This window comes from Pichia membranifaciens (genome assembly GCF_001661235.1).
Source record: "Pichia membranifaciens NRRL Y-2026 unplaced genomic scaffold PICMEscaffold_2, whole genome shotgun sequence".
In the NCBI taxonomy this organism is placed as follows: domain Eukaryota; kingdom Fungi; phylum Ascomycota; class Pichiomycetes; order Pichiales; family Pichiaceae; genus Pichia; species Pichia membranifaciens.
In genome coordinates this window covers 1,364,215-1,389,200 of record NW_017566983.1, presented here as the reverse complement: position 1 = coordinate 1,389,200, position 24,986 = coordinate 1,364,215, and the positions used below count along the sequence as shown (strand labels likewise).

The 24,986-nt window shown below is 41.1% G+C and overlaps 13 protein-coding genes across 13 annotated transcripts; 8 read left to right on the top strand and 5 right to left on the bottom strand.

Annotated features, from left to right (window-relative positions):
* Positions 1 to 101: 101 nt before the first annotated feature.
* PICMEDRAFT_30998 (hypothetical protein) lies at positions 102 to 1,532 on the top strand (the record flags this gene model as incomplete). Its single annotated transcript, XM_019162667.1, has 1 exon — positions 102 to 1,532. The coding sequence occupies one exon, from the start codon at positions 102 to 104 to the stop codon at positions 1,530 to 1,532; it is 1,431 nt and encodes a 476-aa protein (XP_019018775.1).
* Positions 1,525 to 5,824, bottom strand: PICMEDRAFT_15589 (hypothetical protein). Its single transcript, XM_019160884.1, has one exon. The coding sequence runs from the start codon at positions 5,801 to 5,803 to the stop codon at positions 1,700 to 1,702; it is 4,104 nt and encodes a 1,367-aa protein (XP_019018774.1). The 5' UTR covers positions 5,804 to 5,824; the 3' UTR covers positions 1,525 to 1,699.
* Positions 5,793 to 6,002, top strand: PICMEDRAFT_15587 (hypothetical protein). The gene has a single exon (XM_019160883.1). The coding sequence runs from the start codon at positions 5,810 to 5,812 to the stop codon at positions 5,978 to 5,980; it is 171 nt and encodes a 56-aa protein (XP_019018773.1). The 5' UTR covers positions 5,793 to 5,809; the 3' UTR covers positions 5,981 to 6,002.
* PICMEDRAFT_15586 (hypothetical protein) lies at positions 5,851 to 7,790 on the top strand. Its single transcript, XM_019160882.1, has one exon. It carries the CDS (start codon positions 6,042 to 6,044, stop codon positions 7,311 to 7,313), a length of 1,272 nt encoding a protein of 423 aa, XP_019018772.1. The 5' UTR covers positions 5,851 to 6,041; the 3' UTR covers positions 7,314 to 7,790.
* On the bottom strand, positions 7,351 to 9,713 carry PICMEDRAFT_15585 (hypothetical protein). The gene has a single exon (XM_019160881.1). The coding sequence runs from the start codon at positions 9,661 to 9,663 to the stop codon at positions 7,537 to 7,539; it is 2,127 nt and encodes a 708-aa protein (XP_019018771.1). The 5' UTR covers positions 9,664 to 9,713; the 3' UTR covers positions 7,351 to 7,536.
* Positions 9,714 to 9,956: 243 nt separating this feature from the next.
* On the top strand, positions 9,957 to 11,726 carry PICMEDRAFT_10632 (hypothetical protein; the record flags this gene model as incomplete). Its single annotated transcript, XM_019159701.1, has 1 exon — positions 9,957 to 11,726. One exon carries the CDS (start codon positions 9,957 to 9,959, stop codon positions 11,724 to 11,726), a length of 1,770 nt encoding a protein of 589 aa, XP_019018770.1.
* A 206-nt stretch (positions 11,727 to 11,932) lies between these two features.
* PICMEDRAFT_15581 (hypothetical protein) lies at positions 11,933 to 14,223 on the top strand. Its single transcript, XM_019160880.1, has one exon. The coding sequence runs from the start codon at positions 11,972 to 11,974 to the stop codon at positions 14,138 to 14,140; it is 2,169 nt and encodes a 722-aa protein (XP_019018769.1). The 5' UTR covers positions 11,933 to 11,971; the 3' UTR covers positions 14,141 to 14,223.
* Positions 14,224 to 14,375: 152 nt separating this feature from the next.
* Positions 14,376 to 15,155, top strand: PICMEDRAFT_15580 (hypothetical protein). The gene has a single exon (XM_019160879.1). The coding sequence runs from the start codon at positions 14,387 to 14,389 to the stop codon at positions 14,996 to 14,998; it is 612 nt and encodes a 203-aa protein (XP_019018768.1). The 5' UTR covers positions 14,376 to 14,386; the 3' UTR covers positions 14,999 to 15,155.
* On the bottom strand, positions 14,817 to 17,309 carry PICMEDRAFT_15579 (hypothetical protein). Its single transcript, XM_019160878.1, has one exon. The coding sequence runs from the start codon at positions 17,160 to 17,162 to the stop codon at positions 15,186 to 15,188; it is 1,977 nt and encodes a 658-aa protein (XP_019018767.1). The 5' UTR covers positions 17,163 to 17,309; the 3' UTR covers positions 14,817 to 15,185.
* Positions 17,310 to 17,588: 279 nt separating this feature from the next.
* On the top strand, positions 17,589 to 19,308 carry PICMEDRAFT_15577 (hypothetical protein). Its single transcript, XM_019160877.1, has one exon. It carries the CDS (start codon positions 17,882 to 17,884, stop codon positions 19,217 to 19,219), a length of 1,338 nt encoding a protein of 445 aa, XP_019018766.1. The 5' UTR covers positions 17,589 to 17,881; the 3' UTR covers positions 19,220 to 19,308.
* On the bottom strand, positions 19,290 to 20,282 carry PICMEDRAFT_32194 (hypothetical protein; the record flags this gene model as incomplete). The annotated part of the gene is made up of 1 exon (XM_019162751.1): positions 19,290 to 20,282. One exon carries the CDS (start codon positions 20,280 to 20,282, stop codon positions 19,290 to 19,292), a length of 993 nt encoding a protein of 330 aa, XP_019018765.1.
* An 859-nt stretch (positions 20,283 to 21,141) lies between these two features.
* Positions 21,142 to 22,528, top strand: PICMEDRAFT_15576 (hypothetical protein). Its single transcript, XM_019160876.1, has one exon. It carries the CDS (start codon positions 21,172 to 21,174, stop codon positions 22,357 to 22,359), a length of 1,188 nt encoding a protein of 395 aa, XP_019018764.1. The 5' UTR covers positions 21,142 to 21,171; the 3' UTR covers positions 22,360 to 22,528.
* On the bottom strand, positions 22,507 to 24,036 carry PICMEDRAFT_71698 (hypothetical protein; the record flags this gene model as incomplete). The annotated part of the gene is made up of 1 exon (XM_019163986.1): positions 22,507 to 24,036. One exon carries the CDS (start codon positions 24,034 to 24,036, stop codon positions 22,507 to 22,509), a length of 1,530 nt encoding a protein of 509 aa, XP_019018763.1.
* Positions 24,037 to 24,986: the final 950 nt, after the last annotated feature.

Sequence of the window (24,986 nt, the reverse complement as noted above, 5' to 3'; positions counted from 1 at the left end):
ATATCCTTCTGTCATTCTGCTCCTACATCATAATGGTCCTTTCTTACCTGGGGCTTCTATGCCGTGGAAATTGCTAACGTAGCAATTTTAAATTACATCCGATGTGTCTAGATCTTAAGAAACTTATCAAATTTGTCGGTCCGGGGCTACTTGTCTCTTGTGCTTACATCGATCCCGGAAACTATTCGACTTCGACAGCCGCAGGTGCACAATTCCACTATGCCCACTTGTTCATCATCTTGTTGTCAAACGTTTTTGCTGTGATTCTACAGTGTCTGTGCATCAAATTAGGGACTGTTACAGGACTTGACTTGGCGGAGAATTGTAGGAAGCATCTACCGCATTGGTTAAACATCACCAACTATGTTTTGGCTGAGATAGCAGTCGTGTTTACAGACTTGGCTGAGGTGGTGGGGAGTGCTATAGCATTCAAAATCCTTTTCGACATCCCGTTACAAATTGGAGTCGTGTTAACCATCCTGGACGTTCTTGTCATCATATTTGCATACAACCCAGACGGATCGATGAGACATATCAGGAAGTTTGAGATATTTGTATCGACGTTAGTTATCATGACATTCGGGTGCTTTGTCTTACTACTTTCCAAAGTAGACATCAATTCAAAGAGGGAAATATGGGAAGGGTTCTTGCCTTCAAAGATTTTGTTTAAAGAGAAGAATGCCATATATCTTGGTCTTGGTATTATTGGTGCTACTGTTATGCCCCATTCATTATACTTGGGATCCAACTTGGTCAAACCCAGATTGAGAGAATTCGATATGAAATACGGCTCATACAATAGTGAAATTGACGACAGGACCAATACTGTACATAAGCCCTCATTGAATGCCATTAACTATTGTTTGAACTACTCATACATTGAATTAATTTTGTCACTTTGTACTGTGGCTATTTTCATCAATTCCTCCATTTTGATTGTGTCAGCAGCTGCTTTGTTTGGGAACCCAGGAGCAGATGATGCTGATTTGCTTTCCATATACGACCTTCTCTGTCATTACCTTTCCAATCAGGCAGGACTTATCTTTGCTTTTGCCATGTTCTTCTCTGCTATTGCAGCAGGTGTGATTTGCACTATGTCTGGTATGATTATAGCTGAAGGAAGTGTTAAGTGGACTTTGAATCCATTTCTCAGAAGACTTGTCACAAGAACTATCAGCATAATTCCTTGTCTCTTTATGGCTCTTTTTTCAGGAAGGTCAGGAATTGCCAATATCCTAAATCTTTCACAAGTTGTTTTGTCGTTAATTTTACCCTTTGTGACTGCACCATTGTTGTACTTCACAGCAAGCAAAAAAATAATGTCAGTCAAGGTTACAAATAGTCAGGAGAATGAGCATACCCAAGAGAGTGAAAACTCTGCGCTTATATCCCACTCTGGGAGCTTGGGAATAGTTGATTTCTCAAATTCTTTATCAACAAACATCTTAGGATTTGTCGCTTGGTTTACAATTGGGTTTTTAAATGTTTATTTAATTATCCAGTGGCTACGAGGCGAAGATATCCACTTTTAAACGTGAGTGTATTGTAGTTATGTATTCACACGCATGCTTTTATAGTCAGACTTGTAAATCACAACTTACAGAAGTTATTAAATAATAGTACAGTAAGAATTACACACAGATTATATAAAACCGTCGAAACCGCTGAAAGTTCTAGTCACTTAGTCGAGGACATGAAACTATTTTTCATCATCGCTTCCATCCTCGTCATCTATCTCCTCGTCCATATCGTCACCCATATCGCCGTCCATCTCTTCGTCCATCTCTTCTTCCTTTTCTTCTTCCTTATCAAGTCTTGATTCTGTATCTACCTCAGCAGTGCCTTTATCATCGCTTTGTCCTTCAATAGAAAACATACCATTATCTATTCGCAGCTTTTTCTCCTCACCTTTTCCTTCTACACCAGTGTTGTCATTTCCTAGAATAACATCAGCTGAAAGGCTCTTAATTCCGGCAGAGATTTCATCTGAATCATCATTGTTTACAGGTAGCTCCTTGGCAGCTGTCTCATTTTCTGTTTTTGAGATCTCTATAGGGGCTCCAACTGTTCTTACCAGTCCATCTTTGTTTATGTCTGTAGTGTTATCTAAAGCTGACAAATTCTCTGTCGAGTTACTAAAGTTCAATTTTCCTTCTTCTTTCTTACCATCGCCATTAACGGCGCTGCTGATATCGTTTGTTTTTAACTCGAAACTACCATCCACATCTGCAGCTTGCTGTTCATCTTCAGATTCTTTTTTCTTCTTCATTTCCTTCTGGGCATCCGACTCTTTCTTTTTGATCATACTCTCAAGACGACATTCAATTTCATCTTGCTTTTCAACAAAAAAAGCGGTAGCAATAAATTTCTTTTTTATCTGAGTAATTTTGCCATTAGGTGGAATCTTTGGTCTATTATTCCTTTGTTTGTGGGGCAAATCATTGTCTTCTATCAGAACCAATTCTTCCTCGTTATCAATAGAGTGGAATGGTTCTTCTGGAGTCTCACCATTCAGAGTTTGGGTCTGAAACTTTTTTAGTTGTTTATTGTACATCAATTTTGACTTTATGTAAACATCCTCGTAAAACGGTTGCAAGATACCAATCTGTTTAGGTATATCCCGTTTGCATAATTTAGGGAACTCCACCTCTTCGAAGTCTTCATAGACACGTTTTGCCATGTGCTTATTCATTTGATTGAACTGGTAAGATAGCTTTGACTGTAATAGATGTAATGGAATATTGGAAGTTAGTAAACCAAACTCCTTATCCAAGCCCAACTCTTTGAACCCAAAAAAGTCTTCACCAATTTCATCTGAAAAATCACCATTCACAAACTGCTCCGAATCATCACTAAATTGTGTTTCACTTATATCTTGCATACCCGGCCTTAACAAATCACGTAAAAAGTTTTCTAAACTATATTTCAAGTCAATGAGTTTACGATTTTGCTTCGTCATATGCTCTTTGTAGTAGGAATAGAGAACGTCAGGTTTTTCAACACCATTATACTCGAGTACTAGCTGTAGGACATCTCTGCAAGTCACAGGCTTATTTCCCTTGATCGGCATTTTATTTATTGAGTTGGATTCCAAATGAAGTTTCATGGATTTGGCAAGATTGCACATATACACTTTCGCTATTTCTGTTAATAGCACAGCACATGACGGCGCAGTCGACTGAAAACCATTAGCCATAGCAATTGCAGAAACTGACTTCTGCAAAGAATGAGAAGCTATTTCTTCTGTCATCAAATCTCTGGTGGCTAGTTTTGACATGGGATCAATGTCTTCAAATTTTATTTTTGGATAATTAGGAGCCACAAACTGTGATTGATGGACAAATTGAGATGTTTGCATAGTGCGAATCAAGTTGATCTTGAAACAGACCTTTCTAATATCTTGCATTAACGAGATATTATCTAAAACCAAACTGTTAGATCCATCGAGCTTAACCTTATAGCCACTAGGTCCTAAATCATCTAGCGTTTTTCCATCTGAAATCATTTTTTCCAAAATGCTTTCTTCTATTGAATCAAAATTAGTATTTTGATGTTTGATGCTAGGAACACCTCCTGCCACATCATATTCAATCAGATAAGGATCATCATTTTCGTCGAAATATTTTCTGCTTCTGTGTAAAACTATCTTCGACTCGTCTTCAAGATATCTGCAGAAATTATACATTTGACTTTTGGTTCTTATCGTAGCTTCTGTATTTGGCTGAATTTTGTTGTCTTTGAATAGCTTAGACCTCTCGTTGCATAACTTATATCGCGTGGTAGAAGTTAAGGTCTTCCAAGTTGACATTTCCAAATCATCAGCATCCTCATTAACATCCTCAGCATTTAGCTCTGCCATATTCTCATCAATATTGTTTACAGCATCTTCTTCGTCTTCTTCGTCAATATCCATCGCATCATCATCATCAGCAAGATTTGACGGGGTATTGGTGTTATTTTGCTCAGTATTCAATGGCGTGAATGACATTGGTGTTCCAGTTACCTTAATTTCTGCTGGCGTATCATCCAGAGTTGTAGCAGCTGAATCTGACGCATCAATGATGGACGCCGCTGGACTTTCAACATCGGCACCTTTCCTTCCCTTCTTAGCTTTTTTATGACCCACACCTCTTGCAGATGTTCTTCCAACATTCTGACCTTCTTCTTTTTCCTTTTCTTTTTCTCTCTCAGCAGCTTCTCTCTCGACAACAGTTCTGTCTCTAATGGTAATATCTGGAATCAATGGAATTAACATTAATGTTTTCTTCCTCATGGCAAGAGCATCTATTCGAATAAAATGTTTAGGATCAGAATTATAAGTCAGGCAATTTTGCCAAATTAGCATCAAATCATCTACAAATTGTTGTTTGTTTTGATATTGTAGAACTTTCAGTTTTTTCAAAACAGTGTTTAAATCCATTGGTTTCTTAATGACTTGGTAATAGTTGGGAGCTTCTCTTTTGGAAACACGGTTCAAAAACGGAGTCGAGTGTTCTGTGTAACCTCTAAGTTCAGTAACAACCTTTTCACAAGCCTCATAAAGTTCCTCTTGACCTATTTTGTTGTAATTGGCCCACTTTGATCGGTTCTTTCTGACGTCCATAATGAGATTTTTCAATTCTACATCCGTGGCTCCCAACTTATCTCTGTTCTCTTCGATCCTACTTAGTAAGTTTTTCAGGGACAAATTCACAGCTCCACCTAGAGTCATTAGTTTGTTGACTTGTTTAGAGTCGGTGTCGCCTGTTTCGTCTTTTTGTGGTATATCTTCCGACATCTCAAGCTGTTTATCACTTCTCTCTAATTTTCTTCTCTTGAGAATATTAGGCAAATCATTCTCAAAGTTATGATATATTTTGTTGGAGTTCTTTATTAACTTGAGTTCATTTTGCTTTTCAATGCTTGATTCAATTGCTGATGAGGTTCCTAAAATTGGATGAACCATCTTACCGATGGCATCTTCGTCCGCACTGAGTTCGGGCACGCTAGGGTAAAGAGGTTTTTTCAATAATTCTTCCTTACTAACTAAAAGCACATAGTCTTTTGTGGCATCATCAAGTAGAAGTCCCTCTTGAGGTTCGGATTTATGGGCTTCGAGCTTCGAAGCCTCTTTGGATGTCCGATCAGTTTCATTCGCATCATTACTCTGCCTGTCTTCGTCTCTGTTCTCTTTGCTATTGTTATCGCCATCACCATCGCCAACACCATCATCATCATAATCATCATCGTAATTATCGTCTTCCTTGTCATTTCTATCGTTATCATCATCATCATCATAATCATCATCTTCTCTATTATGGACTTTAGGCTTATTATTCATGTCTGTCAGAATCACACCCCCAACTATATTGTTTTCAACATTTTTATCTTCAAAAGAGGCCCTAAGATGAGTATCACTGACAGCATTATCAAGTAACTGAAACTCCTTGGTTTCATCTAGGTTTTGAGAAAAATAATAATCCACCGCTTTCTCATATAAAAGGTATCGTACTGTTGCATTCAAATTCCTTAGCGTGGGGTAACCAGGTTTCATATACATATTCTCATTTGAATTAGAGTCGTCGCCGGCATCTTCTTTGAAACGCAAAAGAAGAGAACCATTCAAGAATGAAGACCAAGCAAAATTATCTTCGTCATTTGGGCCTTTGAAATACAACAGTTTTTGAAGAAGGTTGAACTGTTGGGGTGTCAAGTAGCAGTTGAAAAACCCTGTTTCAAATAGAGTTTTGGCAATATTGCACAGATGCTTTTCATCCCCAGCTTTAAACACCTCCAATGCCCTCTTTTTCTTCATCGAACTCATACTAGTATGCACTGTGTATACCTTGTTGGTTGCTTGGCCAATACCCACTATACTCAATTTGTTTTGTCTACTCCAAGAAGTCCTAAGCCATCTCCACATGAAAATGAGAAAGGAATACACCGCGTGCGATATCCATCCCAGAGGCAATTACATTTTGATAGAGTCACAAAGAACTAAACTTTGACACTGTTGGGTGGAGGCTTCAACTACTTTATATATCTAAGCATATTGCCAAAGGATGCCTGACTTTGTCGATAAGGTTTTTGACTATACTACATACGTCGTCCAAGGGACCGCTTCCGTCCTGCAGGATGGCTATTCGATATCGAAGGATGCGCTTCAGCAAACATATGATGTTTCTAAGAATATAGGCGGCACGATGGTGACCGGAGCCAAGGTAGTTTACGGAAAAGTGCAAGAGAATGTACCTGCAGATATTCCATCGATGGTCGGTCTTGGTATAGCGCCACCACAACCCATACCTTCCTCACAAGTCACTGTATCAGGCTTGATATATGACAATCTTACTGGATTTATTTCCAAAAATATTAGCTCAATTGGACTAGGAGTGTCCATCCCAACAATTGGATACACTGCGTACCAAATTTACAGTTATTACATTCCATATGAAAGGCATGCGAAAAGGTTAAAGAGCAGATACCGTTATGAAGTGGTGCTTGTTATTGGGTCAATGAACTCTACATTTGTATCAAAGCTAGTCAATGATCTTAACATGCGGGGTTATGTAGTCTTCGTTACAGTTTCGGACGAAAAAGAATTGAAGATTGTGGAAGAAATAAATGACACTGATGTTAGGCCTCTATTCATTGACTTCACTAATGACTCTAGCGTTAGAAGTAGTCTTTTGAAATTAGGTCAGTTTTTGGATTCTAGAATAGAGAATATTGCTGAAGAATTTTATTATAATTTTAGAGGGGTTTTAGCTATTCCAGATTACTCCAGACTTCCGAAGCTAAAAAATCTCCAGGAACTGAGTGCAAGAGAATACCTAAGGGTTACTGAAACTTTTTTCTTGAAATTCAACAGTCTATTGTACAATGGCGTTTTATCGTTTATCCGGGAAAGTAATTCAAGAAGAGAAGTAGTAGAGAACTACAATGAACAAAATATTAAAGGTGGATATGCCAAACTTTTATTTATAAATTTTTCAGTCGTATCAAGCAATGACAACAGGAGATTGATACATAATCTATCATTGGAAACGAATAAGTTGTTTTACAATATCCTTTATCAGGAAAACGCTTTATCTTACAGAGAATCTACTTATAGAGCCCTTGGATCATGTTGCGATTCCTCAATGATAGATATGTCTTCTTTGGACATCACATTACACAAAAATAGTAGCTCAACTCTAATCCCAGAATATCCAATGGTGCAACATGTTTTATCCTATTGTAACAAAAAAATGTCCCCTAAAGATATTCACCACAAAATTTATGACCTTTTGAACCAGCAGTGGCTAAGGAAAAGATATGTTATGGAAAATTGAGCATTTCCATAACTTGACTGTGTTTACAAGTGGCTGAAATGCCCTATGCTCATTATAATATCGGATTTAGGTTTATATATTTTTAAAGTACATAGTTACTGATGTTCAACGGTATAAACTTCATCAAGTAGCGCAAATCAGGGGCAACAAGCCACACTCACAACTTCGAAGCAAAGCTTCATTAGCCTTCTTTAGTTTCTTCTGGTTCACTCTGAACCTTGGGTTATGTGATAATTTTACATCTCGTGACTGTGTGATCTTCAACTGTTCCAGCAGTGAAATCGGCAATGGAAAGGACTCCTTTTCTATCAAGAACATATAACTTGTAACCATCTGAGTCAAATCTTACAGACGCAGCTTCCTTGGCCCTAAAGGCATTGGAAACCTCTAGCACGCAAGCAATTTTTTTATTGTCATTATCATCCATTCTCGGGGTAGTCATAATGTAAACATTACCATTTCTATTGATATAAGCAACGCTATCACCTCTGGGCGATACGCAACATTTATGAATGACAGAGCCCACCTCATCTATTTTCATTAGCAACTTTGGCTTTGCTATACCATCGGGGCCAGAAATAGAAGAAATATTAGTATCTATGATGATTGGCTCTGAATTATGAGACAACGAAGTTATGGTCATCAAGCGATTGTCAGGGAAAAATGACATATCCGTAATACCTTCACTATCCAATGACGTGTCTAGTCTGCGCTGGGATTTCATAACCAATGTAGGCCTTGATGGGTCTACTAGGCTGATTACCAAGAATCTAGACTCAAGCGCAGTTGCAACAGACAGTAAAGTTGAATCCGATGAAAATTTCAAAAGATTGATGGGATCTCTATAAGGCAAAGAAAACGGGTATGTCAGAATTTGAAATGGGGAACGTGCAGTTTCAGGTATCAGTTTAATGATTATAATCACGGCTTGCTCTACTTGTGTATATTTATCTTTGCCAGTTATTCCCAAAGCTATAAATCCATCGTTCATAGAGACATCCAAGCAACGTATAGGAAAATTGCACTGATAAGTGTATAAACACCGTCCGCTCTGTGTAAGGTCAATTATTCTTAAAAATCCCCTGGTTCCTGATATAATGAGTAAATTTTCAGTGATTTGACAATATAAATGCTCCCAATTTTCCAATAAATTCATGGTTTCATTTACATTTTCTGTTATATTCGAATTTGTGATGATCTGATCTCTAGAAACGCTTTTCATGTGATCCGGGGAAGATCCATAGGAGCCATCTGACCTACCACAACAAAAGAGTTTAGGAGGTTTATCTGGCCTCTCCGTATCTATCTTATATACCTCCCACTTTTTTTCACTTAACAAGGCCAATTTGGTCAACTTTGGTGATAACTGGGTTTGTAGATAAGATTTTGTTTTTAGAAGAAAGTTGGAGTTATGAGTGTTGAAAGTGTATACCCTTCGAAAAAAGGGAAAATTTTTAGATAGAAGTATTTCTTTATTAGGATGAGTTTTATGTTGATTCCCTGAACTAGTGCTATTAGAGGACATCAACTTGGTCAAATTCGAAGTATTTTGAAACGAGGATTGTCTAGATCGTTGTCGTTGAATCGAGCCCAATGACGAAATAGCGGAGATATTTGTTGGAGAATGAGAGCTAATGTATCCTGTAGGCTCTTTATGGGGAATGCTGTCGTTTAATTGCACGGAATCCTCTAGATAATGGTCTTGTGGCGAATGCTTCGCACTATAATTAGGCGATTTGGAAATCTCGTTTGATTCTACAGAAGAAGGATTCTGAATTTCAACCAGCACCTCATGGAAGGCCGTCAGAAAAGAAAGATTGGTCTGAGAACCCGAACTCATAGATGGTATCTGTCTTCTTTTAGGGCCATCGGTATTCAACTTAGAGAACATGGATGGAAGGTCAACATTTAGCTCATTATCGTCTGACTTTTCCCGCTGTAGAAAGTCCAGTTCTTTTGACAAACTTGAATTAGTTGTAGATGTACAGGAAAAGCCTGAATCTGCTGACTTTCCGCTCGATATTTCATGTCTCAACTTTCTGAAGTAATTTACAAGATTCCGCATGTTGATGCAAGGACCGATCAGCCAAACGTTGTTAGTTCTGCAAATAGGACATGTAATCTTCTCTGGACTTACATCGTCATCAAATTTTTTCTCTTCGGACCTCAAAGTTTTAAGCAAAGCTTCAGAGACTAAACAACCACATGATAGTGTCGATGTATCATTTGCTGGAGCGTATGAAAAGGAAGATGGAGGGTGCAATGCTATCGGGACGGAAAGTAACGTTTCGAGATGCTGTACGACAAGATTGATAGAAAGTGGCGGCGACAGCTGGGACTCATCCAACATGCCAATGGTATCTATTGGTGGTAAAATTACTCTCCACTCCAGTGTGACTGTTAACAGCCTCGAATCCTTATCAGTAGCAACCGCTATCTGTGCCTGAAGGTGATGATAATGCCGGAAACATGTTGGATAAATACGTGCACGGGTGTCTCGTGGAAGAAAAGTTTTGAAGAAAAAGAGGGCGACATTGCGAAAGAAAGGCCATTGAAGGGGGTAGATCGTGATGAGACATGCCGACGAAAAGATGATTGCTGTTTGGAGATAGACATACACATCAAAATATTGACCGGAGCATTATGTCGCAATTTTACGGATACACGGTGGATTTGGTTTTCAAGGAACCTGCAGGAAAAACTGTCAGGGGAATCATTGAGAGGATCGTTGAGAATGAGATAGTGTTGAAAAATCCGGCTCTCGTTCTCCCTGATGGCTCGTATGAGAAAGTCAATAAGAAAGAACTGGAGATACAAACTCAAGAAATTTTGGACTTGAATGTGGTAGAATTGGCGAAAAGCAACAGCAAGTACATCAAAAAACAAATGAAACTATTGAAGGGAAAGGAGAAAAGTAAAGATGTTGCTAGTAACGACAGCAAGGACAGTAAGGATAGCAAGGACAGTAAAGAAGGAAGAGATGTTGTTCCAACTGGTAAGAAAACAAAGAAATACACCGATATCAGCAATGCCAGTACCAACGGTAGTTTTAGTTCTGACTCGGAGCTGATTGCAGCATCCAGCTCGGGGTCGAGCTCGGGAGCGAGTGCAAAGAAAGAGTTAGATGTCAAATACGTGGATATTTACAACGAGAAACCGACTATCACGAAACCGAAGAAGGTAAGTCAATTGGAAGAATTTGACTTTGCATCCAACTTGCAGAAATTCGACAAGGAGTCTGTATTTAAGAACATATCAAAACATGACAAGGTCGATCAATCTTCAAGATTGGTGAGTTTCAATAAGGTAGAACATATGGACAAGTACGGAAATGATGAGATGATTTTGACTCAGAAGCAAAACAATGATTGGGATAACAACAAAGCTTTCGACTATTCCAACATTGTCAAACCTTTGGCGAATGATCACGTTACAAAGTACAATGAAACTAGTCCTTCCGATGCTGGTGAAAACACCAGTTTATCTTCTTCATACCTAAACTCGTTGCAAGGTAGACATGCTTCAAACACTTCCTTTGAACGAAAGGCTTCTATGACTCCTACATTTGCCCAATTTTTTAGCTCTGTCTATGATGATTCCCCTATCCCAACTTGCTCTACGTTACAACTATCGAGTGTCTTAAGCGCATGCAAGGAGAAGTTTGGCCTCACCAATCAGATATTGAACGAAAATGCAGGAACGAGTATCAGTGAATTGATAATCACTAATATCATTGGTAGTTTCCGTATTGGATTCAAGAATCACAACGAGCCGCCGACCGTATTGTTGTTGGTCGGAAATAACAGATCGGGATCGATAGCAATAAATACTGGTAGACACTTGTTCAATCGTGGTTTGAAAACTATTGTGTTTTTGCTATATGATAAAGAGCATTCTGAAGAAGATCTTCTAGCTGAAGTCGACGACGAACTGAAGAGATACAGTGACATTGGAGGAAAAATTGTCAATTCAGTACCTCAACTGGAAAAGATACTAAAAACCGTGGAATCACCGCTTGAGTTTGCTCTCGATGGGCTGCAAGGTTTTGACAGCGATATCAACGACCTTCTAGAGACAGAACTGGACCAGGTAATACAGCTAATAGAATGGTGCAATGAATCTGGACTTCCAATGATGTCACTTGATATTCCAACAGGTTTAAGCGCATCCTCTGGCACAAACGAAAACGACAATACACTTTTAATAAAGAGCAAATACCTTGTCTCTGTTGGTCTCCCTCTATCGTCTGCTTTGAACATGTACAAATTCGGCTACTTCGAGAAAGGAAACATAACGCACTATCTCGCAGACTGTGGCATCCCTCGCCGTGTATTCAACAGCAAGGCATCTCTACGTAAGTTCGACAGAAGATGGTTTGCAGATTCCGGCACCATAGACCTTAAGGTTGTATGAATGTGAGACTAGCTGTGTAGTTGTATAGTCTTTTGTAACAATAATAATAGAGTCATGATCATAAAACCGGTGCAAAATGTTAGCGCGATATGGAAATTGAAAGTTCGCCACATACAGCAAGGGATTAGGTGAAAGGTACAAAGGTCTATAGAAGAATAGGATACACTCTCACTACCCTTTGCACACAATAGAAGCATTGGGTGCAAGAAAGATACAGGCAATATTAGGCAGTATCTAGCAACAACATGCTTGATAAAGACGGAATTCCACTTCTGGCAACACAGGATCCCACCCTTTTGGACGGCGGAGATTTACCAAAAGAGAAAATCGTTTATACACCGGAACAGTTGTTAACATTTGAAGACAAAGGAACTATTCCGGAAGGATGTGAGCTACCCGACCGATCATTTTATCGTTTTGATGCCACAGTATTGATGAAGATAAACAGCTACCTACAAAACGTGAACTGCAGCTCTTATGGTTCGAAGAAGAATGGTAAAAGAAATGGTCATCGTACAAAGGATGCTCACCATCTGTACAGCAGCAGTAATAGTGGACACTCTCATGGCTACCGTGCCGAGGAAGAAGATAACGATGAGCCAGAGTGGATGGCGGAAACAGATTTTAAAGTCGATAGGGATTTTCAACTGTACATGAAAGCTGGATCTCATACAGCGGATGATTTTGAGAGGGAGAAGAAACTGTTTCGCTCAAAGAACAGTGTTGTCGACGCTGAAAGTGCAAAGGCAGTAAATACAAGTGAGAGCTCCAGTTGTAATACAAGCGATGACTCCACCGCTGCTGGGGGAGATAGCAATGAGACTAACGACGAAAAGTTAAAAAGAGAACTGCTAAAACAGCTAGAAGAACCTGAGATCTTAGGCCCCACAGAACAAGAATATTATCAGTTGCTTGCAGAAAAGGAGAAACAGAAAGAAGAGGAAGCTAAAGCTAAAGCTCAAAAGCCAAATGTCAGTTCTGGCGATTTCCAATTTGGATTGGAAATGGATTCGAAAACTCAAGTGGATAACTTTTTTACCTCTTTACTAAACAAAAATACAGAGAATGCGGCGCAGCGGGGCTCCAGTGAAGACAGCACCGAAGCCACCATTCAAGACACTCGTAACTCTAGAAACACTGCCCCTTCTACAATAGCACCTGGACGTACTCCTCTTCAACGGACTGGTTCACAAATTTTGCCTCCTGGGCTGGACACTACAAGTAAGCTAGGACAGATACAATCGCAAGCTTCACCTATGAAAGAAACGCGTGGTCAAGAGAATGGGCGGAATCAAGGACTCTCGCCGAGTCAGCCTATGCCTATTCCTGGTATGTTCCCTCCTGGAATGTTACCGCATAATCAGTTCAATCAACTCAACCACAACAGTTACTATGGTGGAAATCAACAATCCCCCTCTGACATGCAGGTCCAACAAATGAAACAAGCTCAAATGATCCAGCATATGCAACAGGTGCAGCATATGCAAAGATTACAGCAGCTGCAACAAATGCAACAACAGCCAAGATCCAATTTCCATAGTATGGGTCCAAACATGCCTCCAAATATGCCTTTAAACATGCCTTTAAACATGCCTCAAAATATGCCTTCAAACATGCATCCAAACATGCATCCAAACATGCCTCCAAACATGCCTCCAAACATGCCACAAAACATGCCTCCAAACATGCCACAGAACATTTCTCAGAACATGCCTCAAAATTTACCTCCGAATATGGCAAACATGTCAAACTTATCAAGTATGCTACCTGATGGGCCAAATGGTAATTCAAATTTTTCTAACATTCCTGGAAGCGGAATTCCGAATATGCAACAGAGGCCTTATCTTGTCCACAGAAGTTTGCCACCTGGAAAGTTAGATCAACTTCCACCTCACATTGTTCAGCAACTAATAAATTCGCAGCAACACTCGCCACAACCTCCACAGGGAATGCAGCATCCATTGGCAACCTTGGGTAATATAAAGATGAACCATAACATGAATATGAACATCAGAAACCAGCAATTGCCCCAATCCCCACAAGAGAACAGGCAAGGTTCATTACAGGGTTCCAATCAACCAACATTACGACAATTACCTCATAACAATAGCGGAAATAGCATTGCACCACAAATGCCAACACAAATGCATCAGCAAACTACACCGCAAATGGAACAACATATTCCTCCTCAAATGATGCCAGCAAATCTTCCGCCACCCGATCAACTACCTTCTCCCTTCAAGGAAAAGTTTTATCAGATTCAGCAGATACTTCTGCAGTGCCAGCAAAATGGACAACCACCTCCACCAGCGTTGCTTCATGATATGATGGAGTTCCATACGCTATTGGAGAAGAACTTTTCACGTAGTGCTACTGGCTCTACTAATTCAGAGGGCCATACTATTTCCAAGTGATTTAGTTTCCTGGCAAATTGTATAGTTTGATCAATGTTGTTGATCTTTTGTACACTCAACTGAATAAACACTTTTTCCAGTAATTAACAAAACATCAGAAGCAGATGGTACTGCCCTTTCAGGCAATTTACGCGATCTCACACTTAGAAACATGTTTTTCTATTTTGTCAATTTTTTTTCTTTCTTTCAGCAATAACCTTCATAGCTTGTTCGGCAATATGTATAAATTAACCAAAACAAACTACCATGAAGATTATACAGCAGCGTGATAAACTACTGTCCAATTTTGAAGTGTATCAGCATATAGTTGATGTGCAAAAAGAGAATTCATGGGGATTTACAATCCCTAAGGTAGAGAAGAAGCGTAAACAAAAATTTGATCCAAGGTTACTAGATTTAGAGATAATAACCCGTGATCTGAGTCAATACTTAGTGAAGATGGATCAGGGCAACGAAGTGAAAACTGAAAATTTTGTGAATCTGATGCTTGTATTGAACACCTTTGAACTTGAAGTGATTGAAAAATTGATGATTATGAACTCATTGCCAAGATCATTAGTCAATCTTTATGCGATCATTGAAGAATGTGAGGGTAGGTTCTCACAGGATCAATGTGAAGATATGTTGCAAAATGTCGAGAGATACTTTCCGGCTCCAGTGAATGAGGAGGAAGAGGAAGCGGACGAAGGAGAAGAAATAGGAGAAGATTTTGAAATGCAAGATGCCGGCGTGCATGTGGCAATGGATGAGGAAGAAAATGACGACGAAGCTGCATTTGTACAAGCTGATGAATTTGAACATGAAGGATTCAAAAAGAAACAAAACGAAGAGAAAGAAATAGATGAAGTGGAAAGCTGAATTCAGCTTACGACTAGATGTACGATTTTGCTTTTGTGTATACAATTACGGACAACATTCGTATATGATTATGTATAATAAGTATATACTAATATGTATGTAGGTATGTGTGTGTCTATTGAAGATTATTTAGGCTACAAAAATATTATGCCGGCATATAAGTACTTTTTAAGCTTACCGGCTTGGGTCACGCGGGTGGTGAAGCTGAAGCAGGTGAATTACTTGACACAGCACCCAGTATTCCAAACGGATCATTATTAGTAGAAGTTTGTGTCACTGCAGAAGAAGCACCCAGTCCGGAGAATAAATCGTTCAACTCATCTAAAATGTTACCACCTCTATTTTGATCAGATCCATTTAAAACATCTTGAGGGTTCTCGCCACCTCCGTTGTCGTCGTCATCTAAATCTAGCAAATTATCAGCCTTCACAGCGTTGTTCACAATTTCATTCTTAGCTATTTGTTGTAATTCTTCAAACTTTTTATTTTGCAGGTCAGAAGACGTGACAAATGCTGGGTCGTTTTTGTCCAGGTTTATGAATGAGGATGCAGGTTTGTAGAAGACAGAGCTCAAGTTACCTAATTTGTCTAATAATTCTTCCAACAATCCTGGTGCAAAGCTTTCAATAGTAGAATCCAAGAGAGGTAACTTATTTAGTAGAATGTCCTTTTGCAAAGCCTTATCATCAGTTGAGAGCAATCTCCAGTATAAGTACGCCTTATCCCTAACATCAGCATTTTCAACCTCTTTAGTTGCTTTATCGAGAACTTGCTGTAATAGTTGAGGAATTTTTGGAGTTGGCTTAGCCAAGCTGACCTTGACAACTGAAGAGAGTGCTGCAGATTGTACAATTGGTTCAAAGTCATCGAAATTATCGACAATCAAAGATAACCTATCTTCCAAATGGGGTATCTCTTTAGCATATTCTCCTAAAATCCACATATAAGATGAAATGGATTCTGGTTTGGATAAATCGTCGAATTTGAGATCGGCAATGATTGTTATGATTGTTGATAAATATTCTTTAGGATATCTTCTCAAAATGTTCTGTACTACAACAACAGTTTCTTCAACAACGTAATCTCCCCTATTTATGAAGAGTTCATATAAGATCTCAACAGATTTTTTGGAGCATTTTTCGATCTTTATCGCTATTTGTCCAATGGCGTTGATTGCTCTATTGACTAGGTCGATGTCAACCTCCATGGAGTACTCTCTTAGTTCAGATAATAACAACATACAATTATCGTCATTGGATATTCTTATCATGATTTCTATTTTCTCCAACTTCAAGTACAATGGGTCGTTGTATTTGATGAAGAAAGCACGTAGTTCTTTATCCAAAATGTTTGGGTATTTTTCAAGTAAAATTCTGATGTTTTTTAGAGCAACAAATTGGATTTCAGGAGCAGAAACCAGTAAGGAGCACAATGGACTCGACAATCTGCTTAGCACATTGGCTGTTTCGTTATTAGGGAGTTTGTTCAATTGTTTAATAAGAACTTTTATCGATGTTAAAACTACTGCCGGATTCTCATGCTGTAATTGTGGTGATATTTTCTCAATGATCTCATGGACCTCAGAAATTTGATGCGCATCGTACTCAACCAACGCAGATAGGATGGAAACCCGTCCCCACTCGCTGCATTCATTCAAGGTTGATAGAAGTTTCGACAAAATCTTGGAATCAATCTTTAGAACATCTTTTTGAGTCGACTTGGAAATTTCCAGTAGCGCAGCAACCGCATTTGCAACCACCATCTGGTTGGAGTCGTCGACAAGTTCCAATAGGTAGTTTAGGAACCCCTGCTCCATACAAACAGTGGGGTTCAACTCAAATAGCTTCGCAACACAAATAACGGCAGTTTTCCTAACATATGGATTGTCATCCTTCAAAGTTCTCTTCAAAGGAATTGATATGTAATCTACCATCTTGTCAACTCTAATGCATCCCATGGTTCTAATTGCCAACGCTCTGATCAACGGATTTGGATCTTCTGCATCTCGCACGAATGTGTTTGTGGCCAAAATGACCAACTCGGGATGTGTCTTTGCATAGTTCATGAGGTATAGATAAACCAATTTCTTCTGCTCAAGATCGTGAGTGGCAATGTTCTTCAACACATCGGGGAACAATGCCGACACATCCTTCCCCATGGTCATGGCCGCAATAACTCGCTGGATGGTGTCCTTTCTTTCCTCTGCATATTGTGACACAAGACCAGATCTGAACTCATAGTTTTCCCCCTTACGAGGGATGTTAAAAAACTTTCTCAACTTGATCTCCAGTCTTTTGGAAGCCATGCTGAGGGTAACTGTCTTAGAAAGGCTGGCTATGACAAGCTTTGTGGGTACTGCTAGTCCAAGCGAACTTCAAAGCTGCTTACCCTTACAATAACATCCTCTCTTCGTCAGGCTGATTCATGTTCACACTCAGAGACAAACTTCGCGGCTGACAGACCGCATTTCGTCTTTGGCCAGTTGTCTTATTAGCTGGCTAGTCACCTCCAACGGGCACTTTGCCTTCACTGTCGTGCGTATTCACACTCCTTTACAGACTCTATTCGGCGGTATGAACGCTTTACGATCACTCTTTGTAGTCCAGCATAAAGGTTGTAGAACAAACAAACAAATGGTGGAGCGTTGCAAAAGACCATTATGAAAGAGTTGACTGGAGTCCGTAAATCAGCTCTAGAAAGTAAACATTAAGGGGCAATGACTTCTGCTTCTCAACCATTCATTAGAAATTGGGCTTGAGCTCTAGTTGAGTCGGTTATCCACAGATAGAAACATAGTTGGGCCCATGGAAGGGCAGGGAAGCAAAAGTAAAGCGTTTATTCAGAAACGGCTGACGGTCGATCGGCCACAGCATGAACTGTAAAATGTTAACTGGATTTCCTGGAACAACCAGCTACCCAGAATGCTTTCTAAAGTTTCCAGATGTTTGTCGGCTCTACAAACTCACACACGGGATTGCAATGCCGCTAGACTTGCAGCTTCATAGAGTGAAAAAACTTCTTACACTCCTGGGCAACCCGCAGTACAAACCCCAGTTCATACATATTGCTGGGACAAATGGAAAAGGATCTGTGTGTTCTTATTTATCTCACATCTTGAGCGCCTCCGGGATCCGAAACGGTCGATTTAACTCTCCCCATCTGATAACACCCAGAGATTCGATACAAATAGACAATGTCCCGGCTTCCCTGTCGTTATACGAGAAGTGTAAAGAGATAATCGCTGATACCAATGCCAAACACAAAGTTGGATGCACCGAATTTGAACTACTTACTTGTACAGCTTTCCAGATTTTCGCCGAGGCTAAGGTCAGTATAGCAATACTAGAGGTCGGGGTTGGTGGAAGATTAGATGCAACCAATGTTCTTGCCCCAGATAGAACTCTAGTGGTAGGGATTACAAAGGTGGGACTCGATCATCAGAATCTCCTCGGAAAAACTTTGTCGGAAATCGCATTTCAAAAGGTCGGAATATTCAAGAAAGGTGTACCGGCAGTTGTTGACGGCTCAAATGTCGAATCAGTGCTTAAAGTTGCAGAAGCAGAATCAAAAGACGTTGGCTGTCCATTGTATGTAGTCAAGAGAGAAGAAGATTGCTGGGTAACACCAAAACTACTCGGTGACTATCAGTTTGATAATTTGTCAGTGGCATTGAAAATTGCATCTCTACTTGATGATGATCGTATCACAAGGGATACAATCAAGAAGGGGGTTGAAAGTACCGTATGGGCTGGAAGGTTGCAGGAGTATAGTTTCAACATGCGCAGTTTGGGCTTTGAGGAGGATAGACCACTCGACATTCTCCTTGACGGCGCACACAACACACAGGCCTCGATTGAACTAGGAAAATACCTTAAGACACTTAGAAATGACAACGATTTCATTTTCATTATTGCGATCACTCAGGGAAAAAATTTGTCAGCTTTGTTCAAACCAATCATTACCTTTAAAGATTCGATAATATTCACTCAATTTGACGATAAAGTTGAAGGAATGCCTTGGATTAAGCCATTCGACGTGCTTGATTTGAAGAAAGAAATAGAAACCCAAAAGATAGAACATGCTGATGTTTACACTTGTCCGCAACTCAAAGATGCCATCTTTCAAGCCTACAAGCTATCACAAGTCACGAAAAAGAAAGTGGTGGTATGTGGAAGTTTATACTTAGTGGCAGATGTTCTTAGGTTGCAGCTTGATTCATAATATCCAATCTATCTTGACAGTAAATCTTACATAAAAGTGTAAATTAGGTAGTGTAATGTATATAATCTTTCTAATCTTTCACAGGTTTACCCTTTTGTACACGTCTGACATTTTTCGACCACTTGCGAATATCAGCACGGTACTTTGAGCTCACTATGATACCATCATCATCCAGGAAATCGGCCAAGAATCGATGGTTCATCAAGTCCGATGGACTAGGCCTCAAACTCTCTTTTTTCAAACACAACGAAACGAAATCAGAAATCTCACTGCTGAAGCCATCTTTCACTGACAAGCTTGGGGGCTGTTCATTTACAATCCTCTGTAAAAGTTCTAGAATTGAAACGGCCCCCGAATTGTCATTAGCAAAGGCCAATTTACCTGATGCCAACTCATATAGCATTATACCCAAAGACCAAACATCGCCCTTGACAGAGTAAACCCCACCTTGAATTCTCTCTGGTGACATATACGTTGATGTCCCCACAAAAGTATCTGCCATTGAGTTGATGAGCTCCCTTGAAACTCCAAAATCACACAACTTTATTTTCCCCTTTGATGTTAATAGAACGTTCGATGGCTTAACATCTCTATGAATTATTCTATGCTGGTCATACAAATATATTAGTCCTGAAAGCACAGAGTATGCAACATGCTTTAGCATAAATTCGGGAAATGGTCCGGTTAATTTGAAAACATGGGCCAATGATCCACAATCCGCATATTCCATACATATCACAACGTTTCCTTCTTGTAAAAATGTGCCGTAAAACTCGATAATAAATGGGGAATCACATTCATGCATTATCCTCAACTCCCTCATAATTTGAGACTGTACAATTTCCTTAGCCTCAAGGTGGACGATTTTCCGGGCCATTGTTTTCTGAGTTGGTAAATGCAAAACTTTCGAAACAGTACCAGACTGACCGGATCCTAATTTTTTTAGAGCAATCAGCTCATCGGCATTTATTGGCATTTCATATTCTAATCCAAACTCTAAATTTTTAATGTTTTCAATCAAAGCATCGGTATCTATCTTTCTTTCAGGATCCTTTATACCCATTTGGGCTATTGGTGAGTCCCCTGGTTTATTCTGTACATCTGTGATAATTGGGCCAAGACTTAACTTCTTATAATTCCTTCGATTTAAAGATTTCACCTCAATTTTTTTATTGGGTTCACTTTCACTCATCTGTCTAGTTGATATTATATTGGTTGGTGTTTGCTGAGTTAGTACTATTTTTGTCCTGGGAGCATCTACCTGTACACTTTTCAATGCTAAAAGAGGAGGTCTTGACTTTTCCACATTTGGTGAATCACCATCTTCATTTGATGTCAAAAAATTGCAGTCTTCAGCAGAGCTCGCAGAAAATGGAACAGGACTTATTAAAGGGAAATCTAGTACTGGAGGTTTATTATTGTTGCTGTGAAGGTTCAAAGTTAATGTAGGACCCGCTCTTCGGGAAGATAAACCTTCAACCCTATAAGCCGAATTTTGTTCCTTTTGACGTATGAAGCTATCTGTACTTCCTCTCAACGCATGCTGTGACACTATCTGTGGTTTTGAATTGCGGTGTTCTGGAGTTGAAAAAGTAGGATTGAGAGGTGGATGTTGAGAGACTTCAGTTTTCCCCATTTCTTGGGGCAAAGGCGGTAACTCTTTGTACTCATTTACATTTATGCTCATCGTGCTTGTTTGAGGGACTTTGCTATTGTTGCTCCCTTGTAGTTGCACTTTCATTACATTATTATCGTTGTGAAGCAGCAGAACGTGCCCAAACATGGTGAACGAAAATTGGTGTAATCAAGCTTTGCGCGTGATAGCATTTCGTGAAATCGCTGGATCTACTACACCTTGAAAGGTGATGTTCACGTTTTGAGCTGCGTTAGAAGATTCGAAGATTTAAGCTAGTAAACTTGTCGGTGGCCTTTGTTGAAATCTTGAACAAGTAATGACAGAAAAGGTTTACCTTCCGGGTGAAAAGGTGTTTGTATACCAGGGACCGTTGTTATATGATGCCAAAGTTTTGAAGACGTTTGATCCAGTAACTCAGAAAGTGGAGTCCTTCGATGAGAAAAAGAAAGAACAGGTCTATTCAGCTCCTAACAAAAAATTCCCTCAAAAGTTCTTATCTGAAGTTTGTTATATGGTACATTACCAAGGGTGGAATGCCAAATGGGACGAATGGGTCTTACCGTCTCGGATATTGGAAGTGAACAACGAAAATCTGATGTTGAAGGAGAATTTAACTTTTGAGATGCAAGAACAAGAGCGTCTTCAACGAGAAGCTTTAGAGGAAGAAGATCGGAAGAAGGAGAAAGAGAAGACAAAGTTAACCATAAAATTACAGAAAAGAATACCTGGAGACTCCAGAAGAAAATCATCGCCCAGTTCTTCAGAAAAGCCGGAAAAGAACGAAGATTCTGGTATTCTTTCGATAATAAATGGAAATGGGAACAAGAAAGGGCGGGGAAAGACGAAAACTGGAAACTTGAAGCATAAAGATGATGAGTCAAGAGATAGATGCTCTTCTGATATAGAGAATAGCGTCAAACGAAAAAGACTCAATGGGGCGTCTTCCAAGAATGAAGCAAATCACTATGAATCCAAAACGGGATTTACACATCACGAGATTAAAACTCTTGTTCCCGACGCATTGAAAATTATTTTGGTGGACGACTGGGAGAATATAACAAAGAACAACAAGCTGGTTTCCCTGCCGGGAAAATGTTCAGTCTCCAAAACGCTTGATGATTTCATGTTATATCTCCAACGGGAGTTCAGCGAAGAGGTCTCAGAACTGGACATTTTTCTGGAAATGACACAATCGATCAAACTGTACTTTGAGCAGTGCTTAGGCACGTTCTTACTATATCGATACGAGAGGCCCCAATATAGTGATATTCTCGACAAGGAAAATGACTCTCACTTGTATGACATTTACCCATCAATCTTCTTGTTGAGACTGTTGTCGATTTTTCCGAATATTCTTGTGATGAATAACGTAGACCCGGGAACTGTGCGCATAAGCAAAGTATATTTGGATATCATACTTTTTTGGCTGGATCACAACAAAGGCACATATTTAGTAGAGGAATATGAAAATCAAAGTCCGTGGATAGCACTAATGCAAGGATAAGAAACCAGCTGCTGTTGGTTGAAGGAAGAGCAAAAACTGTTGTTCATGTATAGATAGAACGAGGTCACACTATTAGTTAGTTGAGCTCTTTGATTCACTTACGATTAAAATTAAAAATTAAGTTAAGAGATAAAAAAAACGTAAACCCTAAATATACACTATGTCATTGACTTTCTTGGTATCCATGGATTCGAGCATTGTGTTGATTTCCTTTTGGAAATATTCAAGGTAGTCTGTTGGCTTCTTGGTGTCAGAAGTCGGAGTTGGGGGGAAGGAGATGTTGTTGCTGGTTTTCCTGGAATCCAGACTTGTGTCAAACAAAGGCACTGAAGAGTTAGATCCTACCGAAGAAAGACTTTCAGTTGAGACTATTCGCTCTGGGCCTACATATATAGGAGCAGGTCTTTTCAACTTTCTGGTGCTCGAGACACGGCGTTTCACTGCCTCTACTGGTTGAGGAGCCTTGTTCAGTAGTTTGATATCGTGCGTGCTCAAAAAGGAGCCGTCTAGGCACACGACATTGTTTTTCGATACGTCCAAATTGAGGGACACGATTTTTGAATTGGAAACTTTTGTGCTGGTTCCACGGAATACTGTATTTTGTGATGGCTTCTCTTCCAGATTAAAGTTTTCCCACAAGTCGGCAAGAGTATCCTGCTGTGAGGCAACGCAACGCTTCTTTTCCAAGCAGTGTATATTTTCCAAATTCCAGTTTGTCAAATAACCGTCCTTGTCTCCCGTCCACAAGTTGTCTCCGTTCCATTTCACGTGAGTAACGGAGTCTGAAAAGCCTGTCAATTGCGTGAGCGGCTCCAACTTCCTGATGTCCCAGATGTAGACGGCATCGCTCTGGACGGTAGCAATGAAGTTTTCGTTCGTTTCACACCACTCGACACAGGTGACGCCCTTCGGAGCGCCGTATCTTGACGGCGAGGAAACGGAGCTGTTCGGCGGCAGATAGAGAGAGGACTTGCTCTGGTTCTTACCTGTGCGCAAGTCGAGGAGCGAAAGGCCGAAGTCTCCGGCAATGGCAGCCAACGAGTCGATGTGATCGTTCAAGGCGACACGAGAGATTCCGTTTGTGCGGACCAGCGAGAGCGGCGCTCTAGATCTGCTTGTGTCCCACACAAACAAGTGGTGGTCGTAGACGGAGACGAGCGAGTTCAACGACGTGGAGCGCCACGCGGGACCCGTGAGCTGCATCGAGCTGATGGTCGTGGAGAGCGTGCCGTCGTTGAGACAGCCGGTCTTTGTGGCGCCTGCCGGCTCGGCGCTGAGCTGTTTTCTGTGATTGAAGCGCTTGATGATCTCCGCGTTCTCGAAAACGGAGTTGTCTGTGAGCGGGATTGCAGACAGGTGGGCGATGCCGTTCGAGTGGCCCGTGGCGAGAAACTTGAAGTCCTGAGTCGGCGGCGAGATAGGCCTCAGGAACCTGAGCGACTGCACGTCCGGCAGCGTGATCGACGCCAGGTGCACGAGCGAGTTTTCCGCCAGCTGGAAGATCTTGAGGTTTTCTGTCAGCACGTTGGCGGCAACCGCAACGGTCTCGTGGTCTCGTGAGAACCCCGTGTTCGATGCGAGCTGGAACGCGGACGCCGAGCCAGCGCCCGAGCCAGCGTCCTCGTCCTCCTGCTGGTTGATTTTCCAATAGTTGGAGTGTGCGTTGGTGCCGGACATAGTGTAAAAAGAGTGTATAGAGGTGAGTCGTAGGCCGTGTCGCACAAGAGACCACTTCAGCACATACCAGTGTTTCCACCCGGAGAGCCCGGCCTGCTGCGGGAGTGCAGAGAAGCAGATCTCGCAAACTAGCGTCTGCAGCAGGCCGCCCCGTGCCTCTTATACTGACGCTCCTGCTGCATCCTTGCTGTCTGTGCTGTGTGCTGGCAAATCCCAAACCATCTTGCTGGAAACAAGCCTTCGCTCAAGACAATGCCGGACGCCACCCGGATCTGCTGCACCAGGCCGCCTCCCGGATTCATGCGGTGGCTAATCCAGAAAATTCCCCTTTTGGGAGTTGCCCTTTTTTCCCTCCGCGTTGCCCTGCGACGATCGGCCCCTCAGCCCCTGTCCCAGCACCCGTGCACCCGTGCACCCACATCTGCGCCTGCGCGGGGGCCGCCGGCGAGCCGCCTGGCGCGGAGAGAGTAGCCAGTCGGCAGCAGAGGCCGGGCGGTTGTGGAGCTGGCAGGCGGGTGCTGAGAGAATCCGACCCACGCAGGGAGGCAGGCAGGCAGGCAGGCAGGCGAGGGTCCGCACAGAGACACAGAGAGTGTGACAGAGCGGGTAGTGGGAACAGAAAGGGTGACTGGGATAGCTGGAGGAGGGCCACAGACACAAGGGCTGCGGCATATAGCTTCTGCTGGTGTGCAAACACGCGAGACAGCCCCTGGAACGTACGTGCCCCGCTGATCCGCCACTTGAAAGAGTCACTTCGCCGGCACAGGGAACCAGATTGCGATCGATCGTGCTACGCCAGTCGCCGCCACCGCCTTTTTTCTCTCTTTTCCCGTTCGTCTTCTGTTTGCCCTTAGGTGAGTCGTTCTCCAGCCTCCATCGCTCGATAGATCCAGGCTTTTGCGGCACAATTGAAAGAGCAGAAACGCAGCACAGACAGGCGCCGCCACCAG

What these genes read in the sequence shown, in the direction of transcription:
- PICMEDRAFT_15589 (XM_019160884.1), bottom strand. Translation starts at nt 5,803, where the DNA reads ATGAGTTCGATGAAGAAAAAGAGGGCATTGGAGGTGTTTAAAGCTGGG.
- PICMEDRAFT_15587 (XM_019160883.1), top strand. Translation starts at nt 5,810, where the DNA reads ATGCACTGTGTATACCTTGTTGGTTGCTTGGCCAATACCCACTATACT.
- PICMEDRAFT_15586 (XM_019160882.1), top strand. Translation starts at nt 6,042, where the DNA reads ATGCCTGACTTTGTCGATAAGGTTTTTGACTATACTACATACGTCGTC.
- PICMEDRAFT_15585 (XM_019160881.1), bottom strand. Translation starts at nt 9,663, where the DNA reads ATGTTGGATGAGTCCCAGCTGTCGCCGCCACTTTCTATCAATCTTGTC.
- PICMEDRAFT_15581 (XM_019160880.1), top strand. Translation starts at nt 11,972, where the DNA reads ATGCTTGATAAAGACGGAATTCCACTTCTGGCAACACAGGATCCCACC.
- PICMEDRAFT_15580 (XM_019160879.1), top strand. Translation starts at nt 14,387, where the DNA reads ATGAAGATTATACAGCAGCGTGATAAACTACTGTCCAATTTTGAAGTG.
- PICMEDRAFT_15579 (XM_019160878.1), bottom strand. Translation starts at nt 17,162, where the DNA reads ATGACCATGGGGAAGGATGTGTCGGCATTGTTCCCCGATGTGTTGAAG.
- PICMEDRAFT_15577 (XM_019160877.1), top strand. Translation starts at nt 17,882, where the DNA reads ATGTTAACTGGATTTCCTGGAACAACCAGCTACCCAGAATGCTTTCTA.
- PICMEDRAFT_15576 (XM_019160876.1), top strand. Translation starts at nt 21,172, where the DNA reads ATGACAGAAAAGGTTTACCTTCCGGGTGAAAAGGTGTTTGTATACCAG.